The sequence below is a fragment of the Mustela erminea genome, chromosome 19 (assembly GCF_009829155.1).
Source record: "Mustela erminea isolate mMusErm1 chromosome 19, mMusErm1.Pri, whole genome shotgun sequence".
NCBI classification, from domain to species: domain Eukaryota; kingdom Metazoa; phylum Chordata; class Mammalia; order Carnivora; family Mustelidae; genus Mustela; species Mustela erminea.
This window is the reverse complement of record NC_045632.1, coordinates 18766818-18783026: the sequence shown is the minus strand read 5'-3', so window position 1 is coordinate 18783026 and position 16209 is coordinate 18766818. Positions and strand designations below refer to the sequence as shown.

The window sequence follows — 16209 nt, the reverse complement described above, 5'->3', positions numbered from 1 at the left end:
GAGCACTTCCTACATGCCTGACTTTACATGAATTTATTCAGTTCTCAAGCAGCCCCATGAGTTGGGTCATACTACTGATGTATCCTTTGCGCATGGAAAAACCGAGGCTGGAGGAGGTTAAATGATTCCCTTCATGGCCCTGGACAGATCTAAATCGAACCCCTCTCCTCCCACCCCTGAGGAACACACCCAGCCTCTCTGGCCAGGGCTGCACACTCAGGAGACTTAACAGCCCTAGCCGCTTCACATAATCACCCCAATTTCCCTCTGAGGGGACTATGAGTTTATCTCCATTTTACAGAAGGAGAAACTGAGCCTCATAGTGGTTACGTCAGGTGCCGGACATCACCCAGTTAGAAAGCGGTGGAGCTGCTCTACTGTGGTGCAGTGGGCCTTGGGAGGGGGAGAAGCCAAGGACGGGCTGGAGCTGGCCAGGTGCCCCCAGCCCTGCTTGCCTTCCCTGCCGCTCTGTCAGCCCTCCCCAGGGCTGCATAAACATCAGGGTTATCATTAACCAGAGACTGCCACCGCTGGTGGCCCTGGGGTGCAGGGCCATGAGGGGCTGGGGCTCAGACGCACAGGGATGAGAGGGCATTTCAAAGCCCTGTGGGTCCTCTGAGGTGGGTCCTCTGTGTATGCGTGTGCGTGTACGCGCGTGCGTGTATGTGTGTGTGTGTGTGTGTGTGTGTCAGGGCTCTCTACCCCTGTGCCTTGGTCTGAACACGCCCACCTGCTCTCAACTGTGTCCTCTACAGTCTGAGCCCATGATCTGACCCTTTCAGGGTGGGGCCGGTTTCTGTCCTCAGCCACCAGGAGCCTCAGGAGAATTAGCTCCATCTTGCTAAAACCTCAGTTTGCTCATCCCGAAAATGGAATTAATAATAAGACTGTGTGGGGTTCAGAGACCTCTAAGGCTGGCCCCGTGCAATACGTATGATCTCCGTGATTTCTCCATTTTGTGGGACAGAAAACTGAGGCATGTCGGAGAGGTCACATGGGCTGCTGAAGGTTACACAACCAGGATGGCAGAGCTCCCACCGGAAGCCAGGTTTCTCTGTCACCAGAGTCTGTGAGTCCGGCCTGCGGGTGAGGACACCATGTGCATCGTCCTCCACAGAGTCCCACAGGCCATGTGAGATTGGGAAAGGGGAGGTTTGGAATTAAACACATCGACACAAATTTGGAGGTGCCTCATACATGTGTAGGCCTGTCTCCCTGTGACCAAGTGGCCCGCTATGCCCTGGTGGCCCGCATGTGAGGGTACGAACACAGTTTGTGTGCGTCCGTTTTCGGGGTTGTGTGTAAGAGTGGCGGGTCGCAGGGCGGTGTCCTGGACAGAATTTCTGCTTCTCTTTGTGCCCACGGCACTGTGTGCCGTCCCCTGTGTCCCTATGTACACAGCGTATGGGCCTTCCTGTCCCTGAAACCGTGGAAGAGGGCCGGCTGTGTGTCTGGGCTTCTGAGTCCATTTACGTGTGGTGTGTGTATTGGTGTGTTTCTGTCCCCTGGTTTGTATGTCTTCACAAGAGTGTGACCGTTTGTAAGGGTGGACACGTGTGTGGCTAGGTTCTTGTGTCTGTCTACGGCATCTATCTGAATGTGTGCGTGTGTGTGTGCGTGTGTGTGTGGTGCACTCATGGGGGACCTCACAGTCAGCAGCAGACAACACACACACACAGAAATGTCTCAAGAGCCCTGTGGGGCAGCCTAGGTCCCCGCAGAACACTGGGGTTAGGGGTCAGTGGGCTCCTGAGCACTCAGATGGGGGTGACCTTAGGAGCCGAATGGGCCCAAACCCCAGGGAGCCTCACAGAAAACCCCTGACCCCCACCCTTGCACCGCAGGGCACAAGCGTGGGTGCATGCCTGTGCGGGTACGTGTGTGCGGGCACATGCGTGGGTCCGTGATCCTGTCCTCCCTCCCGACTCGTCCCTTCTCCGGAGACGCCAGCCGCCTGCTGCTCCTCCATCTGAGCGGAGAGAGTTAACCTAACGGGCCAGGGCGGTCTGGGCTGGGGGCCGCCCCCTGGCCCCCCTCCAGCCCCGGCTCCAGTTACAGCTGCTGGTTGGGGAGGGGAAGGCTGGGGTGGGGCTGGGAGGGGAGATCGCTGAGGGCGGCCGCAGTCCAGCTCTGGGCCAGGGGGTCCAAAGTGCTCACCCCCGGCACAGCCGGACCTTTGGGGGCCTTCTTTCAGCAGGGGACAGCCTGATTGGGGTGAGCGTCCCCTGCCCTCCCCTCCAGGCCTCACCCCCTTGCCTGGCTGGGCCACCTATTTTGGGAGCAGGAGTGGCCAGCCCGTGGCTTCCCAGGCGGGCCAGACCGGAGAGGGAGGGAGTATGGTTGGGACAGTGGGGTTCCCCAGGAGTGGGCGTGGGGGTCCAACGCCTCGCTCCCCTGTTGCTGCGTGTGCCCCTGGCTGGGGTGGCTTTCGGACACTCCTGTGTGTAGGTCGGATTGCGTCACAGTTTGGGGGCACTGGAAGCTCAGATGAAGAGAATCGTTTTAGTAACTGTCTCCACCCCATGTCTTGCTCCAACCAGGAGTTTGGAGAACGGGCGTTGCCTCCATTCCAGCCCCATTGCCTGTGCTTGAGTGTGTGTGTGTGTGTGTGTCTGTGTGTCTGTGTGTCCCTGCCCCTGGCATGCATCTGCCTTCTGTCTCTCAGCCCCACTGCTCTGGGCCTCATGCCACAGGCCTGGTGGCGTCTGCCTGTGGAAGATGTCACCCAGAGGCGGGCGGAGGGGATGTTTTTCCCCCCATTCTCATCATTTCCAGAAGACGAGGAGTGGTGGCCTTTCCCACAGGGGCAGCCGGGAGCGATGTGGCAGCTGGGCCTCACCCCGGCAGGGTTGTGCGTGACCCCCGAGTGGGGGAAGGAAGGCTGTTGCCATGGTGGCCTGTGTGAGGCAAATTCCTCCAGGGTGAAGTGGGAGATATTTATACCCAGGGTCAGGCTGAGAGCTGGCCAGCGGCGGAGGGCAGGAGAGCTGGGATATTACACAGACAGAGCGAGGCCGTGGTGTGCGGGCAGGTGGGCCCTCAGGTCCTGGCTGGACCATCCCTCATCCTTCACCCCTCACCGTGTGTGTCTGTGTGTCTGTCTCTCTGGCGGGCTGGGGCAAGCCATCCTGCTCTTCCCCTAGGGTAGATGTAGGGCATCTGGGGCCTGCTGTGGGAAGGCCCAGGCCTGTGGAGGCCCCTGTGGACCGTATGTATCTTACCCCTTGCCCTTGCTGTGTGTCGTATGACCACCACTGTGGCTTGTTTTGGTGACACTGTGTCTGATGAGGCAGGGGGTGCCCCTGCTTCTCCCAGTGGTCAAGCTGGATGATAAACATTTCTGAAATCAAACCCCCGGACCCTGATTTAACCCCTTGGGTTCAAGCCCCAATGGTGGGGGGAATGAGGGAACACATTTCTTGACCCTTGGTGTCCCCCAGGACAATGGAGCCTCTCTACCACATCTTGGTTCTCTGTGTGGGTTTTCTCACCAAGGCCAGCGCAGGTGAGTCTGGGGTATGTAGCCCACCACCCACCTTGGCCCCAAGGGAGGCGGGGGTGGGGTGATGGGAAGCCCTTCAAGAGAACCAAGTTGGAGACTCCAAGCTAAATGAGTCAATGGGGTACCAGGAAATTGGGGGTTTCACATGGGTCCAGTCAGAAGCTAGTATTTGGGGTGGGGGCTGATGCTAGGTCAGGCAAAGGTGGACCGTGGGATGGAGGCCCACTTCCCTCAGATGACAGAATCATTGACAACACGGGATAAGACAAGATTTGGGGGGCAGTTAGGTGCCCCCTGCCCCACCAAGACAGGGCAGATGTGGCAACTAAGACCTAGAGAGGTTGGGCAGACTGCTCAGGGTCCAACGGTCCCCAGACTCTCAGCGCAGGAGAGTAAAGCCCCCACAAGGTCCCTTTTCGCCCGTCCCTGTCCAGAGTCCCAGGAAGCATCCAACCCCTGACTTCTTTCTCTTTCCAGAAGCTCCACAGGAACACGACCCATTCACCTATGGTAAGGGAGGGAGGGGTGTCTCTCCCTGGGAGTTGGGAGGGCGTATGGCCTGGGTTTGTCCGTCCTGTCCTAGTTACTCCTCTTCTCTTTCTCCATCTCTGTCTCTCTGACTCAGTGTTTGTATCTCTGTCACTCTCCTTCTCTCTCTCTTGTCTCTCAGATCTCAGATCTCTGACTCTTTGTTTTGATCTCCCCTTGTCTGTCTCTGTCTCTGTGTGTCCGTCTGTTTGATCCCTCTCTGTCTCTCTGAGTCTCTTTCTCCTTTAACCTCTCAGTATCTTATGGCTCATCCTCTGCTGCGCCTCCCTTTCTCCCCTCTCTGTTCCCCTGATCCTCTCCACCAACCTCCCCTACCTCCCTCCTCCGTGCCCTGCCTACCTCCTCCCTTTCCTTCCCACCCTCTCCTCCCCCTGATCCCTCTCTTCCTTCCTCCCTTATCTTCTTCCTTCTCTCTCCTCTCCTCTCCCGATCCTCCTTGCCCCCTCCTCCCCATTCTGCCCCTCTTCTATCCTTCCTCCTCCCCTCCCCTGCCCTCACTCTCCTCCCTGCCGCCCACAGACTACCAGACCCTGCGGATCGGAGGCCTCATCATCGCCGGGATCCTTTTCATCCTGGGTATCCTCATCGTCCTGAGTGAGTACCCACACCCCGCTACCTCCAGCCCCCGCAGGAGCGGGTTTTCGTCCCCGCCCCGCCCCCGCCCCGCCCTCAGCCCCGCCCCCGCTCCGCCCCATCTCCGCCCCTGTCCCGCCCATCTGCTCCAACCCGCCCTGTTGATGCCCCCGCCCTACCCCGCCCCCGCCCCGCCCCTGTCCCCACGGCCGCGCCCCTCGCGAGCCTGAGCCGGCGCAAGAGCGCCGCTCGGTGCCCGCCTGGAGCCGAAGCTCAGCCTCGTCCTCCTCCTACCCCCACCCACAGGCAGAAGGTGCCGGTGCAAATTCAACCAGCAGCAGAGGTAAGAGGCCCCTCCAGGCTCTCACTCATCTGCTTTCGCTCTAGAGGGGCGCTGGGGGTGAGGCGGGGAGTCCATCGGACCCGCAGCCAGAGACCCTTCAGCAATTATGTATTAAGCACCTACTATGTGCCAAGCCCCAAAGCCAGGCCCCGGGGACCAAATGGTGAATAAGTAAACTGCCCTCCCTGCCTGGCTGAGCTCCCAGCCCAGTGGGGGCGGCGACCGTGGGTTCCAGCAGCCCCACAAATATAAAATCACAAAGCGTGGTAAGCGGCGAGAGAAAGAGCCACGGCGAAATGAGATCACCTCTCTCGGCGGCCCAGTTTAGCTCAGCGTCCTGTTCCTAGCCCTTTGATTCATCTTTAAATAAAAATTTAAAGCAATGTATGAATACCTTCTCCATGTTAAAACAATTATAGATGTGATTTTAAATAATAGCTAATATTTAGTCCCAAGTGCCAGATACCGATTTATTGTGAATTATCTTATTTACTCCTCACACCCCTTCTATGTGTGGTAGGTGCTGTTATTAGCCTCATTTTACTGATGAGGAAACAGAGGCACATGGAGGTGAAGTCACTTGCCAGAGATCACTCCACTAAGAGATGAGGGTTCTGGGTTTCTAGCCTAGGCTGTCTCTAGGCTGTCTGCTCTCCAGTCCTTCTGCCACCCCATCCTCCACCAACTTCCAGGCTCTTCCCCAGCACTCGGGGAGGCACTTGTCTCACCCCCTGCCACCCGCTTAAACCGCAACTGGGTGCTCCCGGTTTTCTGGCGGACCCCGAGCCTGCTCCTTGCCCATCTCTGGTCCTCAGTTCGGGGGACTGTGAAATGAGGGCTGCACTGGGGGACTTATGGGGGTGGCTGCCTCTCTCCTTTTTCATCCCCAATTCCTTCTGCCAGAACTGGGGAACCTGATGAAGAGGAGGGAACTTTCCGCAGCTCCATCCGCCGTGAGTCTGGGGAGACTCGGGTGTTTGGGGGTGAGGGCGGGTTCCAAGTACCCCTTTCCTGGCCGGGACAGGCACGTGGAGGGAGGGGCTTGATCTGAAACCAGAGGTACGGGAGTTGCCCTGATGCTCCCTGCTCTGCAGGAGCTGGGGTGGCCCTCCTGACACCCGAACTCTCCGTGTTCCTCCTCAGGTCTGTCCACACGCAGGCGGTAGAGACACCTGGCGCGATGGAACCCAGCCAGGTCCTGCAGCTCGGGCTGGGCTGGGGGGTGGGGAGAGGAGAAGGGGGCGAAGGGTGGGATGGGGTGGTTGGGGGGCTCTCTTGCCTCTCACGTTTTTCACCCCCACAGGATTCCCCTGGCTCCTGATGCCTCCCACCCACCACCTGTGCGCCCACCGCCCCCTGGACTGCCCTCTTCCCCAGCCCTGCTCCCACAGACTCCTCTCTGCCGCCCAGACTTCAATAAAACGTGCTTTTCTCTCTTGACAGCGTTTGGTGGATCTGTCAGTCCCTCTGCGCGGAAGCTCGGGCGCCCCCTTGGCCCCGGCAGGGGGCGCCCCCACCCTTGGGGAAGGGGCGGGGACGTCGGGAGTGGGCGGGGGCGGGGGCGGGGGTGGCCGGGACGGGGGCGGGCTCTCCGGGCCCCCATTGGCTACGGCCCCCCCCACACGAGGGCTCCCCCCATCTCCCCCCGACATCAGTCCGTCCAGCTTCCAGCTGCTGCAGCCGCGCCTTCACCGTCTCCGCATCCAGCCGCCCCCCTGCTCCGGCCCGGCATGGCGACCCCGACCCAGGCCCCCACAAAGGGTGAGCGCCGCCTGGGGAGAGGGCGAGCGGGTTGGTGGGGGGGGGGGTCCTGGATCTTAACGCTTAGGGGAGAGGATCTAGGGAGATTCCAGTACTGAAAAGGGAAGGGAATGGGGAAGGGGATGTCTGTTCCTTCCATGGGTGGAGGCCCCTGCAGTGCACCCCTTGGCGCCCCTCCAGGCCTCGTGGACACCCCCTCCCGGTGGTGTCGTTCCTGTGCGGGACCCGCGGTTGGAGAGCGGCAGTCCCGGGAGAAAGGATGCGCGGACCGGTAGCTATGGCAACCGGGCGGCTGGTCCTGCACAGCGGCGGTAGTGGACGCGAAGAGACGGGCTTCGAGGGTGGGAACGGATGGGTCTGCGACCACAGGGGCTCTCGCAAATTTCAGGGTCTCCAAGATGGGCAAGGTGGGGGGAGGGGAGGCATATGCCTCTCTTTTCCAGCGCGGGCTCTTATGGTGGGTGTCTCCAGAAATCCCTGACAGGCAGATTCCGCGGGAAGGAGGGAGAAGGACGGAAAGACAGGGTGTAGAGAGCTGAAGGAAGTGAGAGAAAGATGGAAAGAGACGGAAGAGAGCGGGAGATGGAAAGGAATGTGAAGAATTGAAAGCCTGAAAGAGAGAGCGAGCGAGACAGGGGACCCAGAGTCAGAGACGTGGGGGAAGACAGATAAGATGCCGAAAGAGATTGAGAGTGAAGGGGAAGGCGGAGAGCAACAGAAAAGGATGCAGAAAGAGGAAATCAGAGACAAAAAGAGAGGCATAGAGAAAGACACAGAGGAGGAGGAGAGATGGACCCACAGCGCGGGAGAGAGAGAGCAGGAGGAGCAGCGTGGGGTGGGGCCGAGCCACTGCGGTGAGCCCCCGCTTGGGCAGGAATGGATGGCGGGACCCTCCTTTCCAGCCAGCATGCAGGGGTGTTGTCTGGTCCGGGAGGTGCACTCAGGTGTGCACACAGATGTCCCTTCTTTACCCCCATTCAGCTGCGGCGGGATTTACATCTCACGCCCCTTAACCCAGTTATGCGACCACTTAAACACTGGCTGCCCCCTAACAGCCCCCTTTCTTGAGGTTGTCTCTGCAGAGGAACCAGGAGAAGAATGCTCTAATGGGGGTGGGGGTGGGGTTTCCAGCACTGAGAGCAGGGCCAGAGGGGATGGGCCGGTGGTGCCGAGGAGCCCCTGGTGGTGAAGGGAACCCCAGTTCCACTCTGATCTCGCCTTCCCTGCCCCCTTTCCCGGCAGGCAGGGGCTGCTGCACCGAGCCATATCTGCAGAATTTGAAGCAGGGCGGGGGGGGGGGGGTGCAGAGGCTGGAAGCCACCCTAGGGAGAGGGGGGCAGGGCTGAGCCAGCGGGCCTGGCGGGAGCCCAGGGCTTCTTTTCGCAGAGATGGTGGTTAACAGGATCGATGGCAGCAGACGGGCCGAGGTGGGAGGACAGACGCCTCAGCCCCACCCCCTCCTTTTCCTCAGTCACAGCAGAAGAGGGGACCGCAGGTCTTGGGAAACCCCGGGGGAGGGGGGAAGAAGAGCATGCTGTGTGTTGCACCACTTAAACTGATTAATGGATCAGTTGTGTGTGTGGGGGGGAGTATGGGGGAGGGAAATGAGGCCTCTCCCACTCTGTGAGAAAGCAAGAGGGAGAGATGGGGGCAAACAGAAAAGGGATGCAGGAGCACAACCTGTGGGTCTGGGTCCCTATCCTTGAGAAGGACCCTCCGCTTGGCCAGAAGCCAGCCCTGCAGGGCAACACTGAGAGATACAAAGGGAGCAGACGGAGCCAAGTTTGGCCCCAGAATTAGACACCTAACCCCCAGGACCCCACCCAGCCTAGGGTGCCGGGACCCATTACCTCTCTTCACCTCTGAAGATGCCCCAGTTGCCATAGCAACCACCTCCTTCCTGATGTCTCCCTGGCAACTGGCCAGGAGTGGTGCACATTTCTTCTCTTGCCTCCTGGCTCCACCCTTAGCCCAGTCTCCCCCTGAGAAACCAGATTCCTGGGGCGGCAGGGACCAGAAGAGGGACTTCTGTGTAGAGCCTGGGGCACCCAGGATGAACTAAAGAGGATTTTGGACCATGTGCTCCCCCCATGGGCTCCTGATGGTTTGGGAAGGTGGGCTACTTGGCAACCCAGGAGACAAAGTAGTCTAATCCAACCGCTCCACCTCTGATGGGGCTTCCTGCAGCCTAGCGGGGGCTTTCATTCATTCACCCACTTACCCACTCGTGTGTGCATTGTTTCTTTCATTCATTCCAGAAAAGTTCTTAGAAAGACTTTTATAAATGTCAGGATTAATGGCAGAGGAGTCAAGCAAACTTCCTCCCCATCTGGTGGGGGAGCGAAGACAGCACATGCGACTCTAAAATAATGTTTCCCCGTCTTGATGCTTTCGAGGACGATTTTTGCCCTATCTAGATGTTCTCCACACTCACATTTACTATTTTCCCTTTAAAGGATTCGTTTTTGACAAAGCTTAATTAATTAGCTTCATTTTATATCACCATCACAAATGGAAAATCAGGACTTTTCTTTTCCTTTTTTTTTTTTTTTTTTGCCTTAAAGGCAAGTATAAACACGATTTTTAACAAGTGACTCCACATTTCTGGGCCTCAGTGTCCTTCTGTGTGGAATAAGGGTGAAGACAGCACCCGTATCAGGGAGCAGCTGTGTAGATGGAAGTGTGTTAACACCTGTGAAGTGCTTAGAACAGAACCCGGCATGCAGTCAGTGCTATCAAATGCTGGTTAGATAGGTAAATAAAGGAGAAAACCAGATAATGTCACAAAATTCTACAGAGTTATCACTGTCTGCTGAAGGCTGGGAGCCCAAGGATGGTGTCCTCATGGGAAAAGAGGGAGCTTAGCAAGGAAGAAGGTGTTAAAGACACCTCCACACCTACCCAAGACTTCCTCGTTGAAGACCGGACAGGGCACTAAGAAGGAGAAACTGACACATCATGAGAAATGGTGCTATTCCGAGTCTTGCCTGGGTGCCATCTGTATGTGTCAGTTTAGGCTAGAGTGTGCCATAGTAAAGATTTTATCAAAAATCCCAGGGGCTTCTGACAATCAAGGTTGAAGTCCCACTTATACCATACGTCCATTGCAGGTCGACCCGGGGGGTGTCTCTGTTCACGAGAGAAAACTTCGCAACATGGGGGCAACAGGCAAAAGGGAGCTCTTGTAAGAACATTTAAATGCTCCAGCCTGGAAGTCACCTGATGCTTCCACTCACAATTCATTGGCCAGAATTAGTCACATGGTCTCCCCCCCCAACTACCCCCCACCCCCCAGCATCAAGGAAGCTGCCCTCCTTCCCCAAGCCTGGAAGAGAAAACTGATGACTGTACCTAGCATTGGCCACACATTGCTGGTTCCCCTCAGCTAGTGATGCATGCTCTGCAGAATTCAGCTCTAGACAAGACAGAATGTCCTGAGAGCTGTCAGGAATGAGGGAGCCATCAAGATGGGCTTTTTGAATGGGAAGTGTGGTCTAAGCTCTTCCGAAGGGGAATATGGTTTGGGACAGGGAGGTGGGGGATGGGGAAAGGTAAATACACACACACACACATTTTATTCACACATTAACACTTCTGAAATTGGGATGAGTCTTCTAATGGTTGGGTGTGTTTTGTATGGTAGAGTTCCATACATATTCACACACACACTGAGAAAGCTATTATGAAATTAATTTTGAATCTTAAAATTGATGTCTTAGAAATAAGTCATAAAATATATATTATATGTAATATAATATAGGGTATTTTATAGGACAATTCCTCTGCATTGGATTCAGTGGCAGGAGTGAGTGGATGAGAATAGTAGCCACAGTGCCTAATTTTTTGGGAGCTGTCAAATAACTGAGAAGTTTTAGGGAGTATTCAGGGGAAGCTGATACACTCAACAGTTTATCAGTGGGATTGAAGTCTGTTAACTCCAGCATCATATGCAAATGATAGGTGTATGTGTTTTTTAGGAATGAGTCCGTAGCTTGCCTCAGATTTCCACAGGAGGCTAGTTCCAGGACTGCCATGTACAGTTTGGTGGGTTGTGCATTGAACAAGGGAAGGTACTGACTAATGGTGTGAGTGAGGACTGGAATCCAGCCTATGCTCCACGCTTCAAGCCTGTGTCTTGCCATGCATGAGGCTATATCATTCAGATCAAAGGACATCTTTATCTGATTTCTACCCAGAAAATATTGGGCCAGTGGCCCCATCTGGAGTCTCAAAAATGTTAAGAAACCCAGTGTTGAAATGTGTTTTCCCTCTCTCTCTTTTCCTGTCTTCCTTGCCACAGTTCCTCAGGAACCTGATCCATTTTACTATGGTGAGTGGTAGATGTGATGAGGGTACCCTGGGGCTGGAAAGAGGGGTGGTTGCTGGTCCCCACAGGTTATTGCTGAAGTGGCTTCAGCCCTGGCAACATGATACCTGCTGGGCCACTTGCCGTGTGACCATGAGGTTTCAGTTTACATCAGCTGGGCTCTTGGAGGGCAGAATTGGATTTGGTGGGATGTGGGGGGCGGTACCCACTTTGGACCTCATCTACGCTTCATCGTGTCTCTGGGGTGGTACATTGTGGTCACCAGAGAAGCATACAATTCTGAGGCCAGGCTGCCTGGATTTGAATCCTAGCTTATCCACTCACTAGCTGTGTGGCCTTGAGCAAGTAACTTGTCCTCTCTGGGCTCTTCTGCAAAGAAGGGATAGTATTAGGTTCTACCTATGAGGCTTGTGGAAAGCTTTACTTGGGTGATGCCATTATATCATCCCCATGACACTGAAGCTTAAAGAAGTTACCCCCAAGTTGAGCAGACATGGCCCAGGTTCCCTTTCTAAACACCCCTCTGCTCTCTCCCTTTGCTCACTTGTACTGTTCCTCCAATATGCCAAATTCTTTCCCACCCCAGGGCCTTTGCACGTGCTCTTCCCTCTGCCAGGAATGCTCCTTGTCTAGCTCTCCACACAGCTGACTAAGCTCCTTTTCCTTCTTCAGGGCTCAGATCAAATATTGACTGCTCTGCTGGGAGAGGCCCTTCCTGACTCTCTGCCAACACGAGCCACAGACACATCTAGTCATAGTCACATGGCCCAGATGTTTCATTTTATCTTGTCCCTTGTTTTGTCACAATATGAAAGCCAATTCCCTGAGGCAGAGGCCAGGACACTGCTGGTACAGAGTGGGTGCTCTATAAATTCATATTTCAATAAATACAATTGGCCCCTGAACAACGTGGGGATGAGGAGTGCCGAGCCTCCCATGTAGTTGAAAATCCACATGTAACTTTTGACTCCCCCAAAACTTAACTACTAATAGCCTGCTGTTAACTGGAAGCTTTACCGATGACATACACAGTTGATTAACACATATTTTGTATATTATGTGTATTATGTACTGCATTCTGGCAATGAAGGAAACTAGAGGAAAAAATGTTGTTAAGGAAATCATAAGGAAGAAGGGCGCCTGACTGGCTCAATCAGTAGAGCATGCAACTCTTGTTTCAGGATCATGAGTTCGAGCCCCTAGTTGGGTGTAGAGCTTACCCCCCCCCCCAAAAAAAAATCATGAAGAAGAGAAAATACATTTACAGTGTTATACTATATTTATTGAAAAAACATCACATCTAAGGGGACCTGCATGTTGTTCAAGGATCAATCATATTTACTGTGGCATTTTGGACAATAATGCTTCTTATGAAGGAAAATACAGGAAAGAATGAGATTATAAAGTGCTAGGGAGAGAATGGGAAATTCCAAATAGACAAGGTTTCAGAGAAGCTTTCACTGACATTTGAATAAAGCCCAGAAATTGGTAAGGTGGGAATATTGGCGGGGAGAGAGCTTCCAGGCAGAGGGCACAGCAAATTTAAAGGCCCTGAGGTAGGACCATACCTGATCTGCTCCAGGAATGGCAGAGAGACGAGGATGCCTGGGGGAGGGGACTGAGGCAGAAAGTGGGGTGGGGTGAGGTCTGAGAAGGAACTGCAGCTTTTCCTCAGAAAGCACTGGAAGCCAGGGTGGGGTGGGGACTCCAAGCTGGGGGACCCTGATCTGACTCAGGTATTAGCAGGATCCCTGTGTCTGGGGTGCGGGGAGACCACAGAGCAGGTTGCTTGCTGAGATAGTTCAGACAGGTGACAATGGTGAAAAGGACCAGGTGGGAGGCAGTAAAAGGAGAGGAGGTACATGTGTCTATGATGTAGAGGATGGTTTTTTGTATACATGAAGCATCTAGGGAAGAGTCAGGGTAAAGAAGTCAAGGGAGCTCCTGAGCTCCTGCTCTCCATCCTCACACTAGCCCATTGGGGGAGCCCCCAGCACAGCCTGCAGCATCCCTAGACCCTGGGCCCCTGGCCAGGCAGCCTTGAAGCCAGGTTGAGGCTCCAGGGAGGGCTGAGGTGCTTCCCATGTTGATGTCCCCCATTGTCTCCCCCAGACTATGACACTGTGCAGACAGTGGGCATGACTCTGGCCACCATATTGTTCCTGCTGGGCATCCTCATCATTATCAGTAAGTGTGACCCTTTCCTGGGCTTCAGAGTGCCGCCAAGGGGGCTGCCTTGGGATCCCTGGGCACCTACAGTTTCCCTGCTGGCTTTCATCCAGACTCTTACGTCCTGCCTCGTTGTGTCTATCTGTCTCCTCACAGGCAAGAAGGTCAAGTGCAGGAAGGCGGACTCCAGGTCTGAGAGGTCTGGCAGCAGCGGGGAGAGAGAGGAGAGGGGCGGGAGCAGCCTGGGGTGCAGGGGTATTTCCCTAACAGAAGGGCCCCAGGGTCCCCACATCTTTCCCAGAAAGCCTGTGGCTATTGGATTTCTTGATGCTTTTCTCTCTGGTCTTTGCTTCCGCAGCCCAACGTGCAAATCCTGTAAGTCGGAGCTGCCCTCCTCAGGTGAGGGGGAGGAAGGGAAATGGGGGCAGTTGGGGAAGAGGGGTGGCACTGGATGTCCCCCGAGAATGATGCCACCCATGAATGGATGGGCCAAGCGCAGTGGGAGCTGAGGCCCCTCGGATGGAAGAGGGTAACCTATGGAGTCAGTGGGGTGTGGGGAACGTCCTAGAGTCCACTGAAGCTTCCCAGAAACAAGCAGACAAGCTCCGGGAAAGCAAGGATGAACTAATTCTCCAGGGGAGAAAGCCACAAGTCTGTGAAGAGAGGCGGGGCCCCAGCATTCGGATTAGGGACAGAGCTGAGCACTACGGGGGGGGGGGGGGGGAAGATGGGATATTTTCCAGACCTTATTGTTCAGCTGGGAAGACCAAGGATGAAATGATCAAGAAAAAGGAAGGAGATGGGCATCTGGCTGGCTCCGTTGGTGGGAGCTTGTGACTCTTGATCTCAGGGTTATGAGTTCGAGCCCCACATTGGGGGAAAAGATTACTTTAAAAGACGGAAAAAGAAAGAAAAAGGAAGGCGGGAAGGGAGGAGAGGGGGAAGGAGGAGGGAGGAAAGGAGGGAAGGGTTTTTGGATAATTGTATCAAAATAAGCAAAGGAGAGACGCATAGAATACAGATTTTAAAAACTGATTTTGGAAAAGACAATATGGGGATGGAAGGAGTATGAGATGGAAAGTACAGGAAGGGAATAAAGTGTGAGAAGGATGGAGGGGGTGTATGTGGGGGGTGGAGAGTGGAGGGGGAGTACAGGAGATGAAGGGGATGGAAGAGTTGGGGGGTGGGGGGCCACAGAAGGGGTGGCAGGTGTGGAGGGGTGAAGAGTGTGGAGGGAGTGAAGGGTGGGGAAAAGGGGTGGGGGCCATGGAGGGGGTGGGGGCATGGAGAGGTCAGGAGTATGAGGGTGTGGGGGTGTGAAGGGGTGAGGGCGGTGGGGAAAGAGGCGGTGCAGGTGGGCGGAAGGTGGACAGAGATTAGGATGTAGGAGGGAATAAGCTGCAGATGAGAGATTGGGACTCCTTGGGGGTGTTAATTCGAATTATGTAAAAATATCCTGACCTGTTTTTAGTGGAACTGCGTCCTTTCCAGGGACTTATGAAAATCAGAAATGGGAATCTCTCTGCCTCTCACAGAAAGGCTTAGAACTAAAAAGTGGGTCTTGGGGTACTCTGTGCTTGGGGGGATTTTGTGTGAATTTGATGTGTTTTGTTTTGTGTTCTTTTCATGACATTTAAAAACCCTAAGGGGGGCGGGTGTTTGTGGATGACTTCTTTGTGGGGTGGGGTGGGTGGCACTAGTACCTGGGGCAAGGTCTCAGAATATGCCCAGGACTGTGACCCACGCCAGTTGCCGGATGGTCCCCAGTGGGTGGGACACAGAGGAATTCCAACTGTGTCCAAACATTGGGGAAATAGGGTGTGCGTCTAGGATGGGGGTATAGGAGGAGGCTGGGGACCCAGGAGGGGCATGGAGATTTCCTTCTAGCAGGGGGGACATTCCAGAAGGTCCCAAGATGGGCCAGGGGTCTCCAGCCTCATTACAAGTATGCTCCCCTCCATGACAGTGTCCTGTGGGGCAGGACAAAAGTCACACAGGTGTCCCTAAAGGAATCATTGTGTGGGGAGGCAAAACATTCCCAGTGTTAGCTCAAGGGTGACAGTTCCTGGGGGTCTGGCTTCCATGGGAGGATGGGGGGAAGGGGACACTGGTTTGTGGGAAGGGGCTGCTTGCACAGGTGCCCAGTGTGGGTGACCACAGCTCTCTGACACTGTCTCTGTGTCTCTCTTTGTCTCCACCCACCCCCCACCCCCGGTCCCCAGCCCCTGGAGGTGGTGGCGTGTAAAACCAGCCCTGGGCACCTCCACTGCTGTCCCTGCCTGAGTGCAGAAGCCTGAGGACCGGGTGGAGGCGGTGGGGACCCCAGCCTTGCGCCGGGGAGCGCTCCCCCGAATGAGCCGCCCCACCCACCCGAGGCTGGTGCGGCTGCACCCCGCTGCCCCTCCCCAGGTCTTGGCAATGACGACCCCCCAAAGAGCCCGTCTGCATCCCGGACCCAGGGACTCAGGCCTCCAGCTCCTGGGGTCCAGGAGTCCAGCCCCAGACCCCCAGAATGCCCACGTATTGCTCCCCTGCACCTCCCCGTCTCCCCTCCGAAGATCGGTTTCCTTGCACCCTTGGAGTCTCTGTCTTGAGCTTAATAAATGTGCACTTGGTTTTTTCCCCTGTTCTGTCTGTGACTTCTCATCTGTGGGGACAAAATGGGGGAGAGGGCAAAACTGAACCTTGGGGGAACTCTCTCCCGTCCCCAGGCTCGCCACCTCCTTCTTCCTCCCCTCCCCCAGCGCCCCAGTGGCCTCCCCAGTCTCAGAGACCCGGGAGTTTCCCCTCCCGTGCTCCGCGCCTCCTCCCCAGTTGCCCCTTCCCGTCGCTTCCCCGCCGCCCCCGCCACCCCAGAGTAGACACCCCGCCCACGCTCCCCTGCCTCCCCAAAGGTTTCCCACCCACCGAGACCTGCCGGTGCTCTCCCGCCCCCCTCCCCACAGCCGGTGGGTGGAGGCCACTAACCGGCCTCTCACCCCTGCC

The 16209-nt window shown here is 55.8% G+C and overlaps 2 protein-coding genes across 3 annotated transcripts; both read left to right on the top strand.

Moving 5' to 3' along the window:
- Positions 1 to 2774: 2774 nt before the first annotated feature.
- Positions 2775 to 6407, top strand: FXYD1 (FXYD domain containing ion transport regulator 1). The gene is made up of 8 exons (XM_032323722.1): positions 2775 to 3031; positions 3441 to 3505; positions 3980 to 4012; positions 4571 to 4645; positions 4931 to 4967; positions 5871 to 5920; positions 6111 to 6162; positions 6271 to 6407. The coding sequence occupies exons 1-7, from the start codon at positions 2820 to 2822 to the stop codon at positions 6131 to 6133; spliced, it is 495 nt and encodes a 164-aa protein (XP_032179613.1). The 5' UTR covers positions 2775 to 2819; the 3' UTR covers positions 6134 to 6162; positions 6271 to 6407.
- A 99-nt stretch (positions 6408 to 6506) lies between these two features.
- FXYD7 (FXYD domain containing ion transport regulator 7) lies at positions 6507 to 15851 on the top strand. Of its 2 annotated transcripts, none has more exons than XM_032323786.1 (6): positions 6507 to 6728; positions 11029 to 11058; positions 13168 to 13242; positions 13381 to 13414; positions 13583 to 13623; positions 15447 to 15851. In XM_032323786.1, the coding sequence occupies exons 1-6, from the start codon at positions 6698 to 6700 to the stop codon at positions 15467 to 15469; spliced, it is 234 nt and encodes a 77-aa protein (XP_032179677.1). In that variant the 5' UTR covers positions 6507 to 6697; the 3' UTR covers positions 15470 to 15851. The 2 variants fall into 2 exon arrangements, with proteins under 2 accessions (XP_032179677.1, XP_032179676.1); XM_032323785.1 differs by having other exon boundaries at positions 13381 to 13423.
- Positions 15852 to 16209: the final 358 nt, after the last annotated feature.